This window comes from Diadema setosum, chromosome 18 (assembly GCF_964275005.1).
Source record: "Diadema setosum chromosome 18, eeDiaSeto1, whole genome shotgun sequence".
Taxonomy (NCBI): Eukaryota; Metazoa; Echinodermata; class Echinoidea; order Diadematoida; family Diadematidae; genus Diadema; species Diadema setosum.
Window position 1 is genome coordinate 24,036,465 of NC_092702.1, and position 20,593 is coordinate 24,057,057.

Genomic DNA, 20,593 nt, shown 5'->3' on the forward strand with positions numbered 1-20,593 from the left:
AATCAAAGAGATCCTAATAAAAGGCGTGGCATGTCAATTTTATTTTGATCGCTTTTTTGGATATCTCAACCATTTCAAGGCCAATTTTCATAAAATAAACATTGAATCCTTCTTGAAGTCACATGCTCTTTTATTTTTTATAGGTTTCTCATTATCTCACCAAAAAATGTTATAAACCTAAATCCTCACCTCAACCAGTACTGTACAGTCCCTTTATAACAATTTCAAGATACTGTATACATTTATCTAATTCAAAGATAGATTTTTTGATATTTTATAACAGAAAAAGACATATTAATTACATTTATCGTAAAACCTTATTAAATGTAATTGGCAGCTCTGGAAATGAGGCGGACAGAAGGACTCATCTTGTTGTACCAGGATACAGTGCACTCTCGTTATAATGAAAACGGTTGTAGCTAAATTCCGGTTACAACAAAGTGAAAATTAAGGCCCTAGCATTATCCGCTCTATGTTTTTTATTGTTTATATGTTCGGTTATAATGAAATTTCGATATAAGGAAAGAAAACTGCCGGTCCTGAGGACTTCGTTACAGCGGGAGCCCACTGTATAATATATTTCACCTGGTAAACTCGGAGTACTACCTGTCCTTGGTGATATCATAACATCATTTGCAAAAACTTATTTCTTTTCAACATACTGCTGTTTTGGAGATGAAATACAGAAAAGGTAGTAAAGAAACAAACAAAACAAAAAAGGATTAGTACTCCTCAAATTCGAAATCTTGTGGAAATTGACAGCATAATGTAAAGAGAGGGTCACTAGCTATATAGCTGGGTGCACCGGTCGTAAAGTGAAAGAGTCATCTTTTTGTACACTAACTGCAAAACAAGGACAGATGGGACAGCCATCTGTGGCATTGCACAGATACAGACAACACACACACACACACACACAAATGGATAAAGAAGGTAATTTGTGATCATTGAAGAACAATTGGGAATATATCACTTTATTGAAAAAAAAAAACCCACAAAAATGATGTCAAACTATGGTATGCTGTACAATCAAGGTGATAGGATCTGAGCAGAATAGAAAAAATTGTGATAATACACATATTAATATGTACCATTGAAAGTGTTAAAAGAACCAAAATATAGATATACTTCATCAGCAGTATATATATATTCAGATGTATATACAAGTATATAAATCTTTTTAACTTCACACACCCACTAGTAAACACAAATTGCCAAGTCACCTATTGTTTACACAGATATAGAGTGATCGAAGGAGACTCCACTCTCTCATCAGATCTTGACAGTACCTCAATCTCATCCACATTCACGTATGATTTCACATGGTCTTGGATTTGCATCCTAAGTCCTTGCATGAAAGCAGCTAATTCTACTGTCTGAAAGTGCCTCTATACCTACTTTGATTTATCGCTGTTATCTTCAGCACTTTATTAACATCACATGGAAGTCCCATTACTAGCAATTCAGAAAAACTAATTGAATGTAGTACTGCATGTGGTAGTATGTACCAAAGAAATGAAGGAGCATCACATTGTAAGTTGCCTCTGCTTAAATCTGATTGTTACCTCCGCCAAGGGAGGAGGTTATGTTTTCATTACCGTTGGTTTGTGTGTTCGTTTGTTTGTTCGTCCCTGTGCAAAATAACTCAAAAAGTAGTTAATGGCTTGGAATTAAACTTGCAGGAAAGGTTGAGAATGACAAAAGTAACAAACGATTAACTTTTGGTAGTGATCCGAGAAATTTTCGGGGAATTTATGAAGGATTTTTGATATTTTGGCAGGTAGGGTCAATGAACTTGGGAGTTCAGGCTGCGCGTATTTGAGGTTTGCATGCGCGCACTAAAGTGCGTGCTCTAGTTTCTGCTAGGGCGAGGCGCGCCGTGCAGCTGAGGGTTTATGACGTAAAAAAGGCTTCTATATTGGGAAATCGGGCGACTCTCAGCACACAATGCTGTAAGTATGTATGGGTGGAAATCACTGATATCTCTATGGAAGAACAAGATCAGTGGTGGAAATGAGCTGCATGCTTGACGGAGGTCTGCGCTCTCAGAGTGCTTCTCTAGTTAGCTTTGTTTCCTTGTTCCCTTTTGTCAACATCCACATTGTTGTGTGCCAATGTTGATTGCGGACACTGAATACATACATGCAGTTTGCAAAACCACAGCAAGATGCTATGGCTTCTTGATTACCCCAATAAATTCTGCAAGCGACAGTCAGATTTACATTGTACCCAGTGTCACAAGCTTAAAGCCTTTTTCTGCCTTTTGTATTCAGTTGATTCACTCCTTCCTGCTCTTATTTTTCATTTTGTCAATGAATGACACAAATGAAGTATTAGATGGGTAATGATGTCAAATCTAAAATCCAGAGGTCAAGTTAAGTATGAGAGTCGTGAAAAGACACTGTCGAAAGCATTTTGTGTGCATTTTTATTTGTATGGCACCTCAGAACTGCCTGTTACACCTACACACTTAATAAAGACGTGCGGCAGCTTCTGGCATGCCACTTTACTTACATACCAACTTTGCAACTGCCTCACAAATTTTGCCTAGCACATATGCATATGCTGCCCAGCAAAACATTGTTTGGGGCATTTTATAGACAGGGACTGGATGGGAGGGGACACACAAGTTTCTTCCTTCTGAAAATTTTGAAATGCTAAAGGGACTTAAATATACCTTCCCAGAATAAATTTCAATACCCGAGTCTAGAATATTCTGGTATATTTTGACAACAAAAGTCAACATCTTCATAACATGGACTGGTCAAAGGGATTCCATTAACACTTTTCAACAAATATTCTGCCATGGACTTTGATTACCGGTAGTCCCCCACCACTATAACTTGTCACAAAACCCCTACTCAGCCTGATGTAGTAACTATCTGCAAGCATTCCAAACAAAGTCTTCAGATAGTACCGTACTCCATGGCTCCCTTTGCAACTGCATTCCAAATCCTTGGTCGTATGATTTCCCATACTGCATAGTACACCAAAAAGTCCTTGTTCATTTGGGCTAAAAACAGTGTCACTCACTTTATCTTTTCATGTTATCTACCATTTGCTTACATGAAAATTGTAATTTTCTCTACCGGAAAACATAACAACATGTGTGTGGCAACTGATTGACAAATTGCCCAACATCGATGTAATTAAGCACCGAATTGATCAGTGAATTGTAACATCTATGTTACAATTCAAAAATTGATTAAAATATTGAGGGACAATACCAGAATGACAAAGCTATGCACTGTGAATCTCATTGGCTCAATACTACACACAAATGTCTAAAAATACAGACATTCATGCACATGTCGGTCAAGATTTTCCACTGCCTGTCACGCTACTGATGACAACGACGATGATGATGATGATGATTAAGCTGATAATTTTGTCCAGTCAAAGGAGCAAACTGTGGTCAGAGATCTCTCTCTCTCCTTGCATGAAGGACATTGCAGAATATCACACAGATTCACCAATACCAGGTGCTGTGGATTCCAGCAACTCATAAAATCCAGACTAACTTTGTGGCAACCTCTCCTCGTTGGTGAAAGATTTAAAGCAGATTGAGGTCAGAGGATGATCGCTGGTCAAGGTGAAGTTGCACACACCTCCGTAAAAAAAAAAAAAATGTCTCCCTCTGCGTCTGGCCTTCTTACCTGGACGATAGTCATCCAACAGCGCAGCTCTCTCTATAGCAGTGGTTCCTACGCAGCCATCATCACCTCCACGTAATCCTCTTATAAAAATCCAAGGCATTTAATCCTACAACTCTGCCTCTCTCTTTTCCTACAGCAGGGATGAGGGCGACAGACATCAGAAGATGTTGTCCAGACGGAGCAGCAAAGTGTCATCAAAGATCTCTCCATGAGTGTCCATCCCACCCTGGACCAGGCAGCAGAGGGTGGCGTCGCTGTCCATGACCGTAGCAGCTCCTGCACCGCCAACAGCGCCCTCGCCTGATGTCTCTGCGAGAATCAACATATACATTATTCGAAACATAGCTCATTGTCAATTCCAAGTCAAAAATATACTCCTGACTGTATATGTGTGAGTATTGTGTGATGTAGCCCAAATTCCAATGCTGAACACTGACACTGGTCCGACGGTCCCAGAGTGGTAAAAATCACTGTTGGACCAGCAGCTTTTCATGGATTGCTAAATTTACTGATCTGACAGAGGACAGGTAATATAACAAAAATAACATTGTTGGGATAAATTGAAAAAAAAATAAGCACAGGACCAGTATGTTTGAGGTTTGGACCAGTAGGGAAAATGAGTTAGTGTGCAGCCCTGCCATATTCTTATCGTATTAACTAGTTGGAAGACTAACACATAAAGTTAACCTTTGTTATAAGCACTGTTCATGGGAACACAAACGTTACTTTGCACGTTGTGTGAGAACAAACTGCTCCCCAATGCATAACAAAGAGTTAAGTGGTTGGTGAAATATTTACCACAGTCACTCTGATAAAATATTTGGATTTCGGATCTAACTATCACCTAGTTGATGTGCCCTTCATTAAAGGCCCACAAAAGTTCCCATAATTACGTGGCATTAACTTTGTGGAATACACTGTAACTGTTTCATTTGAAATTGTAAACTGTACACCTGTCTTCATTTCATTTAGAATCACATAGATTGGTAAAAACTAGTGCAGAAGCCTACTCCTAATCATACAATAATGAACTAGAGAAGCACTCTGAGAGCGCAGACCTCCGCCAAGCATGCAGCTCATTTCCACCACTGATCTTGCTCTTCCATAGAGATATTAGTGATTTCCACCCATACGTACTTATAGCACTGTGTTCTGAAAGTCGCCCGATTTCCCAATATAGAAGCCTTTGTTATGTCATAAACCCTCAGCTGCACGGTGCGCCTCGCCTGGCCCCAGCAGCAGCTGCTGCTGCAGCAGAAACTAGAGCACGCACTTTAGTGCGCGCATGCAAACCTCAAATGCGCACAGCCTGAACTCCCAAGTTCATTGACCCTACCTGCCAAAATATCAAAAATCCTTCATAAATTCCATAAAAATTCTCGGATCACTACCAAAATTTAACCACCTATTACTTGTATTATTTTAAACCTTTCCTGCAATTTTCATCCAAATCTGTCAACTACTTTTTGAGTTATTTTGCACACGGACAAACTAACTAACTAACTAACTAACAAACAAACAAACAAACGGTAACGAAAACATAACCTCCTCCCTTGGCGGAGGTAATAAATACTAGTAAAAAAGATACAGGGATGAGTGACTGACATTTACGAGTCAATCTTTTTGTTCTCTTTTTTTTTTCTTTGTAAAAAAAACAAACAAACCCAACATGCTGATATATCAGGGGCATTTCATAATCATGGATTGAGGCCTTGCCATTGTCCTAACCTGACCTAACGTATGCTCTTTTCTTAAATCTCCTTCAGGATGCATCATGCAGATATACATTGACATTGACAAATTATGAAGTTGGACTATCAAACAAAAGTGAAATCAGAAGAAATTACACATTTAATGTAGTATAAACAATGTACGGAAAGTCAATCATGACGACTTTATTATTGCCTTCTAGTTGTCACTTTATCCACAAAATGCCTCAACCTCCTCATTCTTTGTTTGCGTTTGCTTTTAATTTCACTTATATGTTTGAGGTTTTCACCAAGAAAGTAACTTGAGATGCCAGCTTTGGTGTCCTTTAAGCGTTGCATTCATATGCAACTGTCCCATTGTCCAGCCCCCTTACCTTGAGACAGAGACAGAGACAGACATACTACAATGCAAGTGTTTGCTTTACCAAACTTTCTTTCTTTCTTTCTTTTCTCTCTGAATTATGTGACTGCCTTATTTCTTGGACAAGACATCTTACAGAAAGTGTCAGACAGAGCATTGCCTTTGAGCAAACTCCTTAAGGTACATAAATTGAATTTACTTTTAATTGTTTGACTGACCAATAATCACATTCTTCTTGTCAATCACACATTGGTCACTCTTGGTACTTTGTACAGCCATGCCTGGGAATGAGTCGGCTGAAATCTGGACAATGTAAAGGAGGCAACGAATGGCTAGGTAGGTAAAGTTTGACACTTTCAGCTAATCTTGCCAAATGAGCTATGATTTGTCTTTTAACAATGTTAGTCCAAGAGCATTAGGTCAAAAAAGGCCTAAACCTGGACATTTTTGGTAACAAGCTGATTTTTTCAGGATAGGTCCAGAAAAATGTCTAGAATAACATACTAAAAGTCCTCATGAATCCTCCTTGAGCGTTTTCCGCAATCCAAGATGGCGTCCAAAATGGCCGCCATTTCCAGAAATTCTTATAACTTTTCAACCAGAGATCGCAAATACAACATTTAAATGTCTAAATATATGTTTTGAAGCATGAAGAACTCAATAAAACACATATCAAGAGATGTTGATGCACGCAAGTACCGAAATCCAAGATGGCGTCCAAAATGGCTGCCATTTTCTGAAATTCTGATAGCTTTTCAGTCAGGTAACCCAAATACGAAATTTATATGTCTAAATATATGTTTTGAAGCATGAAGAACTCATTGAAACACATATCAAGAGATTTTGATGCACGCAAGTACCGAAATCCAAGATGGCGTCCAAAATGGCTGCCATTTTCTGAAATTGTTATAGCTTTTCAGCCAGGTAGCCTAAATACAAAATTTAAGTGTCTAGATATATGTTTTGAAGGATGAAGAACTTAATAAAATACATATTAAGAGATGTTGACGCACACAAGTACCGTAATCCAATATGGCAACCAAAATGGCCGCCATTTCCTGAAATTTTTATAACCTTTTAACTAGAGAACCCAATACACAATTTAAGTGTCTTTACACATTTCGAAACATGAATAACTCAATAAAATACATATTAAGAGATTAGACGCACGAATGTGCTGATTTTAACGCTCGAGCTCTTCCTTATATGGAAAATGGGGTGCAATATGTCCCAATTTTATCTCACAATTATGTAAATAAATGTCAATATATTTTATAAGAAACTGTTTATTTAAAATATAGTTCTTATGTGTAAAGTATACAAATAAAAGCATTTGCATGTTAACGTCAAGGAGTGTGTCCTTGTTACGAGAGAAATATTTCACCAACAGATTTGTTGCTAAACAGAAAGCCTACTAGAAGGCAATATCCCTTTACCACATGGTCTATTTTCGTCACCTTAAGTACATGAGATGAAAATTTAGTGCTAGCCCCTTTTTATTACCAATGCATTTGATGTCTACCATGAGGTGAGTTCCAGTTGAAACTGTCAGTTATCACTTGAGAAGTAAAAACAATTCTTTGAAAAGTAAAGTTATTTGTGCATGGAGGGGGGATACTCCTCCAGCACACGAGGGACTTTTTTTTCTTTCTTTTTTTTTACTCGAAAGTGAAATACATAGTGCAAGCATTTTGTAAGATATTGAATTATTTCCATCAAAGAGTAGGAAATTGGATATAAAGTAGTATTCAGGGAAATGGGCAATATGATTATGGAAGGGTGTGGGGGAGGGGGGGGGGGGTCCCCTCCCCCTCCCCCCCCCCCCAACATGAGGGAGATTTTGCATTTTCAGACCTGATATTCAGACATCCTGATGCACCATATTGGTGAAATATTAGATTTTTGTTTCCATCAAAAAAGGAACAAAAAGATATACAATCATGGAAGTGCGCGGTTATAGGGTTGCCTGCTCCCACACGAGGGAAAATTTCGTATTTTCACAGAGCTGTTGCATCCATTTGGTGAAATACCCGATATTTGTTTTCTATTTGAAAACGTGAGGAAAAATATATATTCAGGAAAGTGTCGGGGAGGGAGAAGTGTGAAAGGAGAATACTCCTTCCCATACCTCAGAAATTTTTGTATTTTCCAATTTGAAATTCAGAGATTTAGCGCACTCTTTGGTGAAATATCTGAGATTTGTTTTTGTCCTAAAAGTAAGAAAATAATACTTATGGAAATATGCGGGGGAGGCGTATGAGGTGATGCACCTTCCCACAAAATGGAGATTTGTTTTCTGTTTTTTTTTTTTTTTTTCAGGTTACGAGTTTTATGGTGCGCTCTGTTGATGAAATACTAGATTTTTGTTTCTATTAAAAAGTGTAAGTAGAATAAAAACTATTATATTCAAGGCAATGAGCTAGTAGATGATGGGGGGGGGGGGTCACTTTCGACTGGAGGGAGTTTTGCATTTCGATGATCGTCATTAAACGGCCTAATGCACCCTTGGTGTTATATGAAGAAAATTATCCATTCTCGAAGAGTAGATAATAATAGTCTCATTATCCCCATCCCCCATCGAAAAGAGGGAGCTTTTACACTTGAATAGAAATGAAATAATTATATCATTTACACACATTTGAGGGAATATTTGGGAATTGTTAATCAAAAGGGGGATTTAATATATATTGGGGGAAGTGAGCGGTTGAAGAGTTAGGGCAAATTACCCTTCAATATGAGGGAACTAACTTTTGCATTTTGTAAGTGAAAGATCTAGTGCATACTTTTTGAGGACAGATTCGGAAATTTGTTAATCTCAAAAGTGCACAAAGTCTATAAAAAGGGGCCGAGCGAGGGACGTTTAGCATTTTTATGATTGCAACTGAATGACAAAGTGCAAATACTTCAGGTTGAATATTTGGAAAATAATGATTGTACAGGCCACCACCTTCCCCAAGGAGGAGGGGGGGGGGGGGGGATGCATCCAACCCAACCTATACCCGTTTTTGTGCACATTTAAGGGAAAGATTCCACTGGACCTTCTGAGTTGTTGAATCTCGAACATTATGTTGAATTTCTTTGTCTCTTGAAACAGGCTAAAAACAGCAAATTTTGATGAACAAACGGCGGCCATTTTGGGCAACATTTGGTTTTCGGGAAGAACTTACGTGGTTTCATTTGTACTTATGTGCTTCATGATCTCTAAATAAGTATTTCGTTGGGTTCCTTATGTCTTGAAATATATATTTATACATTTAAGTGCGTATCGCAATTACGTAGTTGCAGGGTTATGAGAAAAACAGGAAATGGCAGCCATTTTGGACACCACTTTGGATTTCTGGAAGTGCTCAAGTGCTTTATTTGTGTTTCAAAATCTCTGAATTTGGTTCCTTGAGACTCAAAACGTATATTTCGACAATCCAAGTGTGTACAGTTGACATCTACTTGCAAAATTATGGGAAAAAAAAAATCAGGAAATGGCGGTCATTTTGGACGCCATCTTGGATTACGGTACTTGTGAGCTTCAACAACTCTTAATACGCACTTTATTGAGTTCTTCATCCTTCCGAACATATATGTAGACATTTAAATTTTGTATTTAGGCTACCTGGCTGAAAAGTTATAAGAATTTCAGAAAATGGCAGCCATTTTGGACGCCATCTTGGATTACGGTACTTGCGTGCATCAAAATCTCTTGATATGTGTTTTAATGAGTTCTTCATGCTTCAAAACATATATTTAGACATATAAATTTCGTATTTGGGTTACCTGACTGAAAAGCTATAAGAATTTCAGAAAATGGCAGCCATTTTGGACGCCATCTTGGATTTCGGTACTTGCGTGCATCAACATGTCTTGATATGTGTTTTATTGAGTTCTTCATGCTTCAAAACATATATTTAGACATTTAAATTTTGTATTTGGGATCTCTGGTTGAAAAGTTATAAGAATTTCTGGAAATGGCGGCCATTTTGGACGCCATCTTGGATTACGGTACTTGCGTGCATCAAAATCTCTTGATATGTGTTTCAATGAGTTCTTCATGCTTCAAAACATATATTTAGACATATAAATTTCGTATTTGGGTTACCTGACTGAAAAGCTATAAGAATTTCAGAAAATGGCGGCCATTTTGGACGCCATCTTGGATTTCGGTACTTGCGTGCATCAACATCTCTTGATATGTGTTTTATTGAGTTCTTCATGCTTCAAAACATATATTTAGACATTTAAATTTTGTATTTGGGATCTCTGGTTGAAAAGTTATAAGAATTTCTGGAAATGGCGGCCATTTTGGACGCCATCTTGGATTACGGAAAACGCTCAAGGAGGATTTATGAGGACTTTTAGTATGTTATTCTAGACATTTTTCTGGACCTATCCTGAAAAAATCAGCTTGTTACCAAAAATGTCCAGGTTAAAACTAATACTCTTGGACTATGTGAGCCTTTTCTCTACCTCTCTTAATCTCTTTGGGGCTTGTATATTAGGCAACCACCAAAACCACCAAAACCACCAAAACCATGCTTTTGCCAGTATCTCTGCCAATGGGTATTTCCAAGGTTAAAGGATCACTTTCAGGGATGTCAAGTTATTTTCTGTGTCTAATGTGCCCCCCCAATAAAATACGATCTTTGAGAATACTTTAATGAGAGATAACTCTGTCTCACAATTGCTTCAAACAGGCAATCTATTAGGAGTTGTGCCGAGATGAAAATCTGTTGGCGAATGCACATGAAGCTGGACTGAAAATACTGTCACATTTTTTCATTCCACTAGCGTATGTTCACCACTAAGTCTAAAAATGGTATAAAACACATTATTCGATAGAATCCAAAGGCTGATTTCTTTTCTCATCAATATTAGGCCTATTCAGTTGAAAAACAAATTTTCAACGAACATTCATTATTTGACCTTCATATGTTAGTATATTATACATAGATAGATGTCAGATGACTAAAAAAAAATCATCTTTCTTTTTCCAAACCTGACTTTGATGAAAATTCTGCTATACTCTTTTTGTATTTTACTCTATTTTTGAAAGCCAATGTGAACATGAAGGGGAATTACACTTAAAGGAAGTGATTATTTTATAAATAGTCTACTCTAGCAGAATTGAAATTTCTCTATCAGCCATGATCCCATCCAAATATTGTTTTAAAGTCTTTAGGGCAAAGTATTTCTGCTTGCATTGTAAAACACATTTCTAGAGTTGGATTAGACACTGCCATAGGGACAAAAAGAGAGGATTATATTGAACAAGGTATTGCATATCCTAATGTTCTCCCTCCATCTTACTTCTCTTCCCTGAAAACTTAGGTCCTGTCACCCTGGTGATGTTGTTCACCACATCTTGGCAAGGATGCTACATTGTTTATATTTTCATCCTTTCCCCCCCCCCCCCCCAGATTGTTGACAGCACCAACATCAGATGGACATATGTTACATCACTCACAGAGAAATAATAGGGGAGGTATTTTGAGCGGCCAAAAAAGAAAGAGCAAACAGACAAAAGGACTGGCAAAGAAAACAGGTGCCATGCCATCAAAATTTACTTCTGGGTGGAGGGTTGCATGAGTACACCATGTGGTGCGCCATGTGGTACACCATGTGGTACTAGCCCTTGCCAGAACTGTCGGGATTGAAGGAGGGTTGATGAGCAGAAAAGTGAGAAAGCTATCAAATCGGGGGTATTCTTTTGTTCTTGTCAACTTTCAACTCATGTACTATCCTCTGTCCATCCCAACATTCGTTGTAAGCACTTTTACCACATGGTGTAACCATAAAAGTCTGTGATAAAACAACATAGAAAATTTAATGAATCAAAATCTGTTCTTTCTATGCTCCACACTGTTTCATCATCTGCCTTAGCACTATTCACCGTACGCCATTTTGCTGCCACATAAACCGATAAAGTCACCCATTAGACAGCTATGGCTGTGTATCTCTCTCAGTACTGCAGGCAACTTACTTGTGTTCAATGTCTACAGCATTCTTTAGGTTGGTGGGCCTTGGGAGGCCAATCACGATATTCATACGAACTGCTGCCAGAGCCTTTTCTTTAAAGTAGAGTAAATCCCAAATATTTATGTGAATTGAGGGAATACAGCAATATTAACAGTACAATTAGTCAGCGAAGTTTGAGGAAAAGTGGACAATCCATATAAAAAAAAAAAAGAATTTTGCTGCAGCCATCTCTGGATGAGAAGACTCCAACACATTGTGACGTCCCATATAAAGAAAATTGAACATATTATCATTTTTTCTAGCATAACGAAAGAGGGTTTGACTTAACTCTTTCAGAAAGCAGGGGGAATAATATAACCCCTAACATATGTCAGTAATGAATTAAGAGAATGTGTGCTTTTCATTAAAACTGACATTTTTGTGGAAGGGCTGATGTGTTCTACTTATATTGCTGCATTCACTCAATCCACATGCACATTTGGGTTTCGTTCCCCTTTAATTAATCTCGTAACGCTAAGGACCATCCCCGGGGGAGTCCGTACCAACTTGCCTCCCCTACCTGGTGCACTGCCCATCTGCTCGGCAACTGCCTCCACGCAGGATGACAGGAATGTCTCTGCACTTCTTTCGGGGTCACCGGCGGGCACCGCGCCAGACGGGGCCTGTGACTGTGCCGCCCCATTTTGAGAGCTCCTAGACGATGACAGCTGGGGCGTCTCACGTGGGCAGGGCAGCGTGACCAGGCACATGGCGTGGTCCAACCGAGGGGCTGGAGGGGGCCCTGAGGGGCTAAACTTGGTCCACCTCGACTTCCCTGACAAAAGCAGAGGGAAAATGATTTGAAAATAGCTAGATGAGATCAGGGTTGCCAACCTCTGCAGATCTAAACACATACTGATACACAATAAAAAGGCATACTTTTAATGCAGAAGTCGTAATTTACATGCCAAACTGAATCTAAGCAAAAACAGTTTTCTTTTGAAAAAATATTTTCTTATTTTTGACCAAGGAAAATCATACAGAATATGATAAAATCGTACTAGCAACTTGCAGCTCTGTAATATATCTTTCTTGTATTCTGGAAAGTACAAGGCAAGTGTTGTTGCTTGTGGCAACCACCAAATACAAAGAACCTTGCCCAATATAATAATCCCAGAGGTTTGTCAGTGCTCCACACATGAAAACTGCAAACACTTTCAGTGTTTCGAGACAAAGATTGAAATCAATAGAAAGACAGTGTTGATGATAACAATGATGGAATCATTTAAATCATCATGCTAACATTGTACTAACAAATTTAAGACTACTACAATTACTGACAGGATTTTGATGATGAGACAATTACAGTAAACCTCGCATGAGTCGAAGTTCTAGGGACTGACAAAAATGCGTCGACTTAAGTGAACTTCGACTCTCGCGAGAGTCGGATTTTTTTTTCGACTCACTTAATATGTACATGTGTTATAGTACATTTGCATGCATGTGTGTGTGTGTGTGTGTGTGCGTGTGTGTGTGTTTGCGTTCAAATTTGTCTGTTCTTGAAGATAATGTTATTATTTTGTTCTAAATTGAACATGGAATTTGTATCAATACTAGTAGTTAAACGTAGTTCTGAGAATGTCTGCGCTAATGTGCATGTATGATGTGCTATGTCTATGGTGCAACATAGGTAGCCATCTCTGTCAACCTTCCCCGAGACAAACACTCTCCCAGGCCCACCCCACCTCCATTGAACAAAACTATACAGCCAGCCGGGCACGCACAAACAAGCTCCGCCCACTTGGCCTGTCACTAAAATATTAAAGCAGCGATTGGTTGACCAAGGAGTTCTGGCTTGACATGGATAAAGTGTGGATGTGCTGTGTGTATGGATAAAGTATGGATCGATGTGCTGTGTGCATACATGTATACAGGGTACATGTGTATGTATTCGACATGCGTGCGGAGCGGTACGGTGAGTGTGCATGCTTACCTGCAGCAAGTCAGGGACGGGGTTCGACGTTCTGCGACATGCCGATTTTTTTTTTTTTTGTTCTCCTCTAAATGTAATGAGAATGCCAGACAAATCCTCTTCGAAGTTCGGCTCAAGTGATGTAAACTACGTGTATTTTGTACAAAAGGGACTGAATGTTTTACTTCGACACATCCGAAATTCGACTCTCGTACTTCGGCTTATCCAAATATTTCTTCGAGAAAATACATAGGGAAAAATCGGGACTTTTTATTTTGCTTCGAGTAAAGTGATTTTCGACTCACTCGACGTCGACTTATCCGAGGTTTACTGTAAATACTCCTGTGATAAAGACAATAATAACAATCAACAATGGGGGAAGGGAGGCTAGGCAAGCAATATGACCCATCTACTTCAGACTTGCTGCAACCTCCAGCACTTTCCACTGTGGAATCTGACAATATGCTGGGCATACGAACATGATCCCGTCTCCCCATCCCCTGCAGAACAGAAACACCATTCACGATGCTCGACTTGGGCATCAAATTGATGCCATAATGTGAAAATGAGCTGCGCCGTGTGCACGTCCAGGATACCACTTTGCTTCTCACAAAGAGCAAGAAGTCCACACACTAGTTCATCCAAGGCAACCAGTATTGAATGGAAATGAACAGTGCCTCTTTGAGGCAAAATGTGGCATTTTGATTAGACAGCTGATGCAGGGCAAAATGATATGAGGTGTTTAAGATATATCATTGGATTGGTATAATCCACTTGAAATATATCTATGACTTCATACTCAAAGTTCAGAAACAAGGGTTGTTGGATAACTCACTTGTGTCAAAGACAAAGCACTCATCACTTGCTCCTTCCTGTGTCATACCACCAAAGATGAGAATCTTGTTGCCGTGGAACACACATCCATGGGCAGCTCTACCGGAGGGGATGTCTCCTTTGCACTTTATGAGCTTCCATGTACCAGTGTCTGTAAATTGGTAAGGAATGCATTCTTCAACTCTTTCATTGTCACAAAAGGGGGTGGGGAGGGGAAGCAAAGGCTGAAAACAAACAAAAATTTGACAATACTCAGGAAGTCTCACAAAGGGAAATGCATTTTGCAGAACAAATAAAAGAAAACTCTGAAAGATCCAGCTCAAGGTACATGTCACACAAGACACCCAATAAAGATCTACTCTGGGTTGGGTTGGGGGGGGGGAGAATATAACCAGAGGGGTCATGTCTGTGACCAAGACCAGAAAAATTTTGAAAAATACTCTTTGAGGAAAGTAGAGAGCATTAAATCATAGGGCTGCCATTTTGACAGTCCCACACAGGCCACACGACAGAAGGTATTAAATTGAGTCAAAGGAAACAGTATCAAAACAAGTACAAAAGGTAGAGAAATCTTGTTTGGCGCAGCACATTGTAGATCTGTCAAATCACACATAATTTACAAGATAATCAATTGTGAAAGTCTCATTTTCAATGGTTTCTTCGCATTACATCCTATTTATATCCATGCAGGAAAAAAAAATTCTTTGCATCAGGTTTCCTAATTTCATATTAGGGAATCCTGTTGCAAAGAATGTTTTTCACATATTTTTTTTTTTTTCCCCTGCATGGGTACAAATAGGACATAATGCTAAGAAACCATTGAAAAAACAAACAAAAACAAACTAAAACTTTGACATTTGATTATCTTGTAAACATGTGTGACTATTGATTAATTCTTGTACCTCACAGCCTTGTCACTATTTTTCTCCATTTCTGTATCAAAAGAAATACTTTGAGATTGCTCATGTCATACGCTTTCCGACACATACAGCATACATTTCTCTGGGATTTACCTCATGTAAAACATTTATCACATCATATATGTTACATGACATGTAACATAATGTATTCATAATATGGTATGTGATAGGTTTACCCAAGGTAACACGATATCCATCGGTTATATTAGAGTGCATGCTCATGTAATATAAGTGAATATAAATATGGAAATCAATCCCATAGATTCACTTGTTTGCTAGAACCAATGGCCAGTCATACACCATTTCAGAGATTCACACACTCCCAATGCATAATCGACCTTCATGAAACTCCAATTTTCAGCAGTCTTTGGCCTCTGTTAAATAAAACTGCACTTGAGCTGTTGTAGTGAACTAAAAGGACTGCCGCCAGGCATTTCCTATTCTGCATCATTCTCACCTAAGCTGTACTCATGCATGTCGCTGTAAATTGTGCTTCCCGCCATTCCCCCGTGGACGTAGATTTTTCCTTCACACAGCGCCATCACGTGGCCATGTCTCGCTGGCGGCACCTTCCCAGCAGATGGCAGCTGAGACCACTCTATGGTGTCTGCAAAGAGCAAAAAAAAAAAAGAAAGGAAAATCAGCCTCATGGAAACCAAGCAACCCTTTCAGACAATCCACAACTATTGATTGCCAAAATACCATGATAAGGTCCTTGAGGAATCATATTACATGTACACATAATTATCCCAAGAGAATCAGATTACTGCATACGCCGAATATTTCACGAGGTTTTTATTTTCGCGCATTTTGCTAGTCAGCTGCTATTCGCGAAATTAAAAACACGCGAAAATATTGACTCTAATGCCAATGTGAATGTGACGTACGCGTATAAATTTCTCCATTCAGGTACAAGACTCCACGCTCGTCAATTTAACCACTAGCGAAACTGTCGGGAAGTCCTGATTCGCGAAAATTTAGACTCGCAAAATATATGGCGTATACAGACTCATGGTATATGGCTTCATTTTATATGCATTGTTCAACAAGGTAAAATCTAAGCTGTGAAAGTCTTAAAGATGTTAGTGTCTCAAAAGCTATAAGATAATGTGGCTGAACATCATCACATACTTAAAAAAAAAAAAAAGAATCTGTGAGTGATGACCAATCTCTTTGTTCCCCCCCCCCCCCCCCCCCCCATAGAGAGCATTCTCTTTTCCATTCTGAAAATACCATACCTTGCTGGGGCACGGATGCCCTAAGCAATTGCGTGGCTGGCTTTGAACACAAACCTGCATCATAGACATGTATCTGGGTGTCGCCGACTGGATCCGGTCCCTGAAGACCACCTGCAAACACGTACAGCTTGTTGCCCTCGGCAACGCTCCCTCTACAGGTGCGAGGAGACGGAGGTGTACCACTGGTGGGTACTGTACTCCATGTCTTGGCAACTTTGCAAGGAAGAGAATAAAGTTGTTAGTCCAATCATGTGCAATAACCAATGTTGGCAGAAATACTTCAACTTCCTCATTGAAACCATTGTCTCAATGATGATGGAATGACTGGCATGCAGTAATATACATGTATGTTGAAATCATACAATAACTAAAATGCAATATGTTGAACAATAATTAAAATATAATATGTTGCAACCAACTTCAGCGCCCTAATGCGCACTGCATCATGATCGCTCTTGGCTGCATCCTTGAATTGGTATCATAAAGATCGACATCTTCACTGTTCTCTCTTGACTCACAGAGCAGTGTGTGGTTATATCATCCTGCTTTAGACATACAGTGTACACCTAGATAAATTTTGATTTGTATGTATAGCATGGACAAGACATATCAGTCTTCCACAACTGCGCTTCTCAACCTTTTTCAACCTATGGCTCACTTAAGCTCCTACAAACCTTTTTTTTTTTAGGTCCAGTTAGACCAAATGTGAATCTTTTTTATTTCATTTTTGGCTGACATTGCGGCCCACCTGCAAGAGCTTCACAGCCCAACGATTGAGAAGCACAGCTCTACAAATACTGGAGTCAAAGATACATTGATTTTCTTGATGGAGAGGGATCACTTTGTGGCAAACCCTACCTAGATCAAGTGTTTGCACGCAGTTGAGATTCTTGTCTCGCTCTGCCCCACCAAAGATGGTGATCTGATCTGGACGACTGCTGGGGATGAATGACGCGTGCTCGTATCTCCCCAGGAAACCGGTCATCTCTGGCTCATCCCACTCGTACTCGTCTGAATGCATCACAATAGGTATGGGTATGACAAGACTCTATCTACAAACTGCTGCTTTGAATAACTGCAGATCTTGCAGGCATAGAATTGATTTAATGAATGATAAAACAAAAATACAAATCAAACTTACATTACAGCACAAAACATTGAAAACCTAACTTTGCAGCACTGTCAAACTCAACAGACAGAAAATTGCACTGCTGCAGAGTATATAAAACAAACAAGAAAACAAACATAGAAACAAACCAACCAACACACGAAAAAACTAAAACCTCGATTTTGAAGGTCCACAACATATAATGGTCCAAGTTAGGAATACTGCACACATGGAGCATGCTAAATCACGTTTAAGAAAAAAAAACCAAATAGACAAACATATATTTCATTTCAACACCACACGCTATGAATGGTATCAGATGGTGTATAAACTTTTGACAACACAATTTGTTCTACGTAAAAATGCAGAAGCTCCCTCAACAGGTCCTTGTGAATGTCTGCAGTAAGCGTCCTGTCAAAATACTTAAAGGTAGGGAATCCCATTTGCATGCCTTAAATGAAGAGTTGTATAAATACAGTGGTATGTTGAAGAGAGTATCATTTTAGAAACTCCCATAAGTATTGAAAGTGGAAGGTAACATTTAGTACATTTTTATTGACTGTCAGATTTTGAATTGAATTTTTTTCAGGGCTCACCGTAAATTTCAGTACCTGTACATTACTAGGTTATCTTTGCAGACCCACGCACTGCATGTGTGTCCATCATGTATATTTTCTGAAGAAAGTTCATCAAAACTTACAAACATTTCTATATACATTCTTGCCACACACTCTATGTTATTACATCAGCTCTTATACTTTTAGATTTGTGTTTATAGATTAAAAAAAAAATACAGAAGACTGCAACAAAAAGGCTTAAGTGTGGCTGACACACAGAACTACTGTGTAGTTGAGTTTTGTGCATTATTCAAATTGTAGATAACTGTTGACTTTCAAATTTCTCAGCAGTGGCCTAAACAAGTCCCCTGAGGTTCATATTTAATGTTTTGCTGCATTTTGGGAGGTCTGTAAAAGGTATCCCCTACCTTTAACGTGTTGATCTTACGAGGACAGAGAGCCCATAATTCTAAATGGAATACATATGAAAGTCACATTAATTATTTGCAAAGTTGTGCATACAAAATGCTTGTTACCAAACAATTTCAAGAATGTTTTCCCCATTCTGCCTGGGCAGATCTTTGCGTTAAAGCAAAGCAAGGGGCAAATTCTTACCAAAGTCAAGTAGGTGTGTCTCGTCGAATGGCCCACTGGGGTTTGCTCCCCCAATCACAGCCAGCTTACCAAGGCTGTTGGTGTCAGAGCCCCTGAGATGGCAGCAACACTGGCCAACTCGCATACTGGGGTGCTGCCCTTTAGCTGACACCACATACCACATGTTCTGCTTGGCCAGCCATTCCCCCTTCTCCAAGATTGGGTGGAGCTCCATGATGAAAGACTAGACAAAGAAAACAAAAATCACATAAAATTCTCATTTATCACATTTATACCACCTGGTATTGATTCTCTACATACAGTTTCTAGAGTGATTTTGTTCAAAGGTCAGCTATTTCTGTAACTCAGCATATGACAAATGGTTTGTACGTGGTGGAAAATAAAGCTCTTCAAAGTTTAAGATTGACAAGCAGTAAAATTTGACATTTAGGGCAGTTGCAACAACAGTTTCTCATGTTATCACCATACAGTATAAAATGGTGGCTTCTGCATCAATCGTTTAACTTAAATATCCACTTATACAGAGTTACATAGTGTACCTGTATGATCATATCAATTTGAACAAAAGTTTGTAAATTCTGACATCAGCCAAATGCATCTACCATTGAGTGCCAATATTGGTAATTGGAAGAAATATCATCATATCGTGGCCTCAGGGCCCAAGAGGCAAGAGACTGGTGACCATTTCATTCCCAATATTAAATAACAACTCCACTCTCATGCACCTGACTAGACTAGTATTAGTGGTAAGATGATCTATAAACTGTAAACATTAATGTTAAAACATTGCAAGATTTGTTTCAGGCATTATAATAGATCTAGAATTAGGGCCTACTTGTGTTTTTTGAAATACAGTGTGCATAAAATTAGTCATGATGGTCACTTAATTGGAAAAATTAATGAAAAAACTTCCATATGTTCACCTTCTAATTTTACTTTTAGAATTCTACTTCAGATTTTTAGCAATTTAGACCATTTTGATTTATTCTAGGCTACACTCTAACTTCTAAGTAGGCCTAATCTAATATTGTTAGGCCTAACGTTTGGCCTAGCGGTTACAGCTGTAACGAAAAATGTTAGAATTTCTAGTGTAAACACGCTTGTTAGCAGCAGCACCTTTTTCATTTTCACTAAATTTTACTTGCTCCTTTAGAGATCCATTTTTACTTTTTATAATTCTGTCTAGAATTTCAATGTCATCTTAGGGAGACACGAATTAACATCGAATTTACGAACCTGAGCCTCTGATACGAAATTTCTCTTAGTCTTACGACTACGAGTTAACACTAGGGCCTACGTAGCACAGTAAAGCGCCCACGCCACATTCACACGCCCATTTGATTTGGTGGGACTAGGGAGGTCTACTCATCTACGACGTACGACGAACGCTTCCTTCGCTCGCTTGAAAGCTATTCATCAAAAGAGCCCACCGATACAAGGAACAATTCAAGTGTACAATTGCTCCTACAGATTGATAGACAGTGTAGACCGTAACTACAGGGGCAAAACTCAAGATACCTCCAAGAAAACAGATTTTTCCTGAACTCCTTCGTAGTCCTTGGATCGTGAATAATAGAAACGACACATTTATAATGATCTATGGAAACAACAATTTGAATGTCATTTACTGATTAAGATTGTCTAAAATAAATTTTGGTACATTCCATGAAAAATTCA

At 38.8% G+C, this 20,593-nt stretch overlaps 1 protein-coding gene across 1 annotated transcript; it reads right to left on the bottom strand.

Moving 5' to 3' along the window:
* Positions 1-954: 954 nt before the first annotated feature.
* On the bottom strand, positions 955-20,470 carry LOC140241536 (rab9 effector protein with kelch motifs-like). Its single transcript, XM_072321271.1, has 8 exons — positions 20,435-20,470; positions 18,917-19,139; positions 17,495-17,647; positions 16,691-16,849; positions 15,856-16,005; positions 14,480-14,629; positions 12,253-12,507; positions 955-3,965 (listed from the first exon to the last, which is right to left on the bottom strand). Exons 2-8 carry the CDS (start codon positions 19,128-19,130, stop codon positions 3,814-3,816), a joined length of 1,233 nt encoding a protein of 410 aa, XP_072177372.1. The 5' UTR covers positions 19,131-19,139; positions 20,435-20,470; the 3' UTR covers positions 955-3,813.
* Between the last annotated feature and the right edge of the window lie 123 nt (positions 20,471-20,593).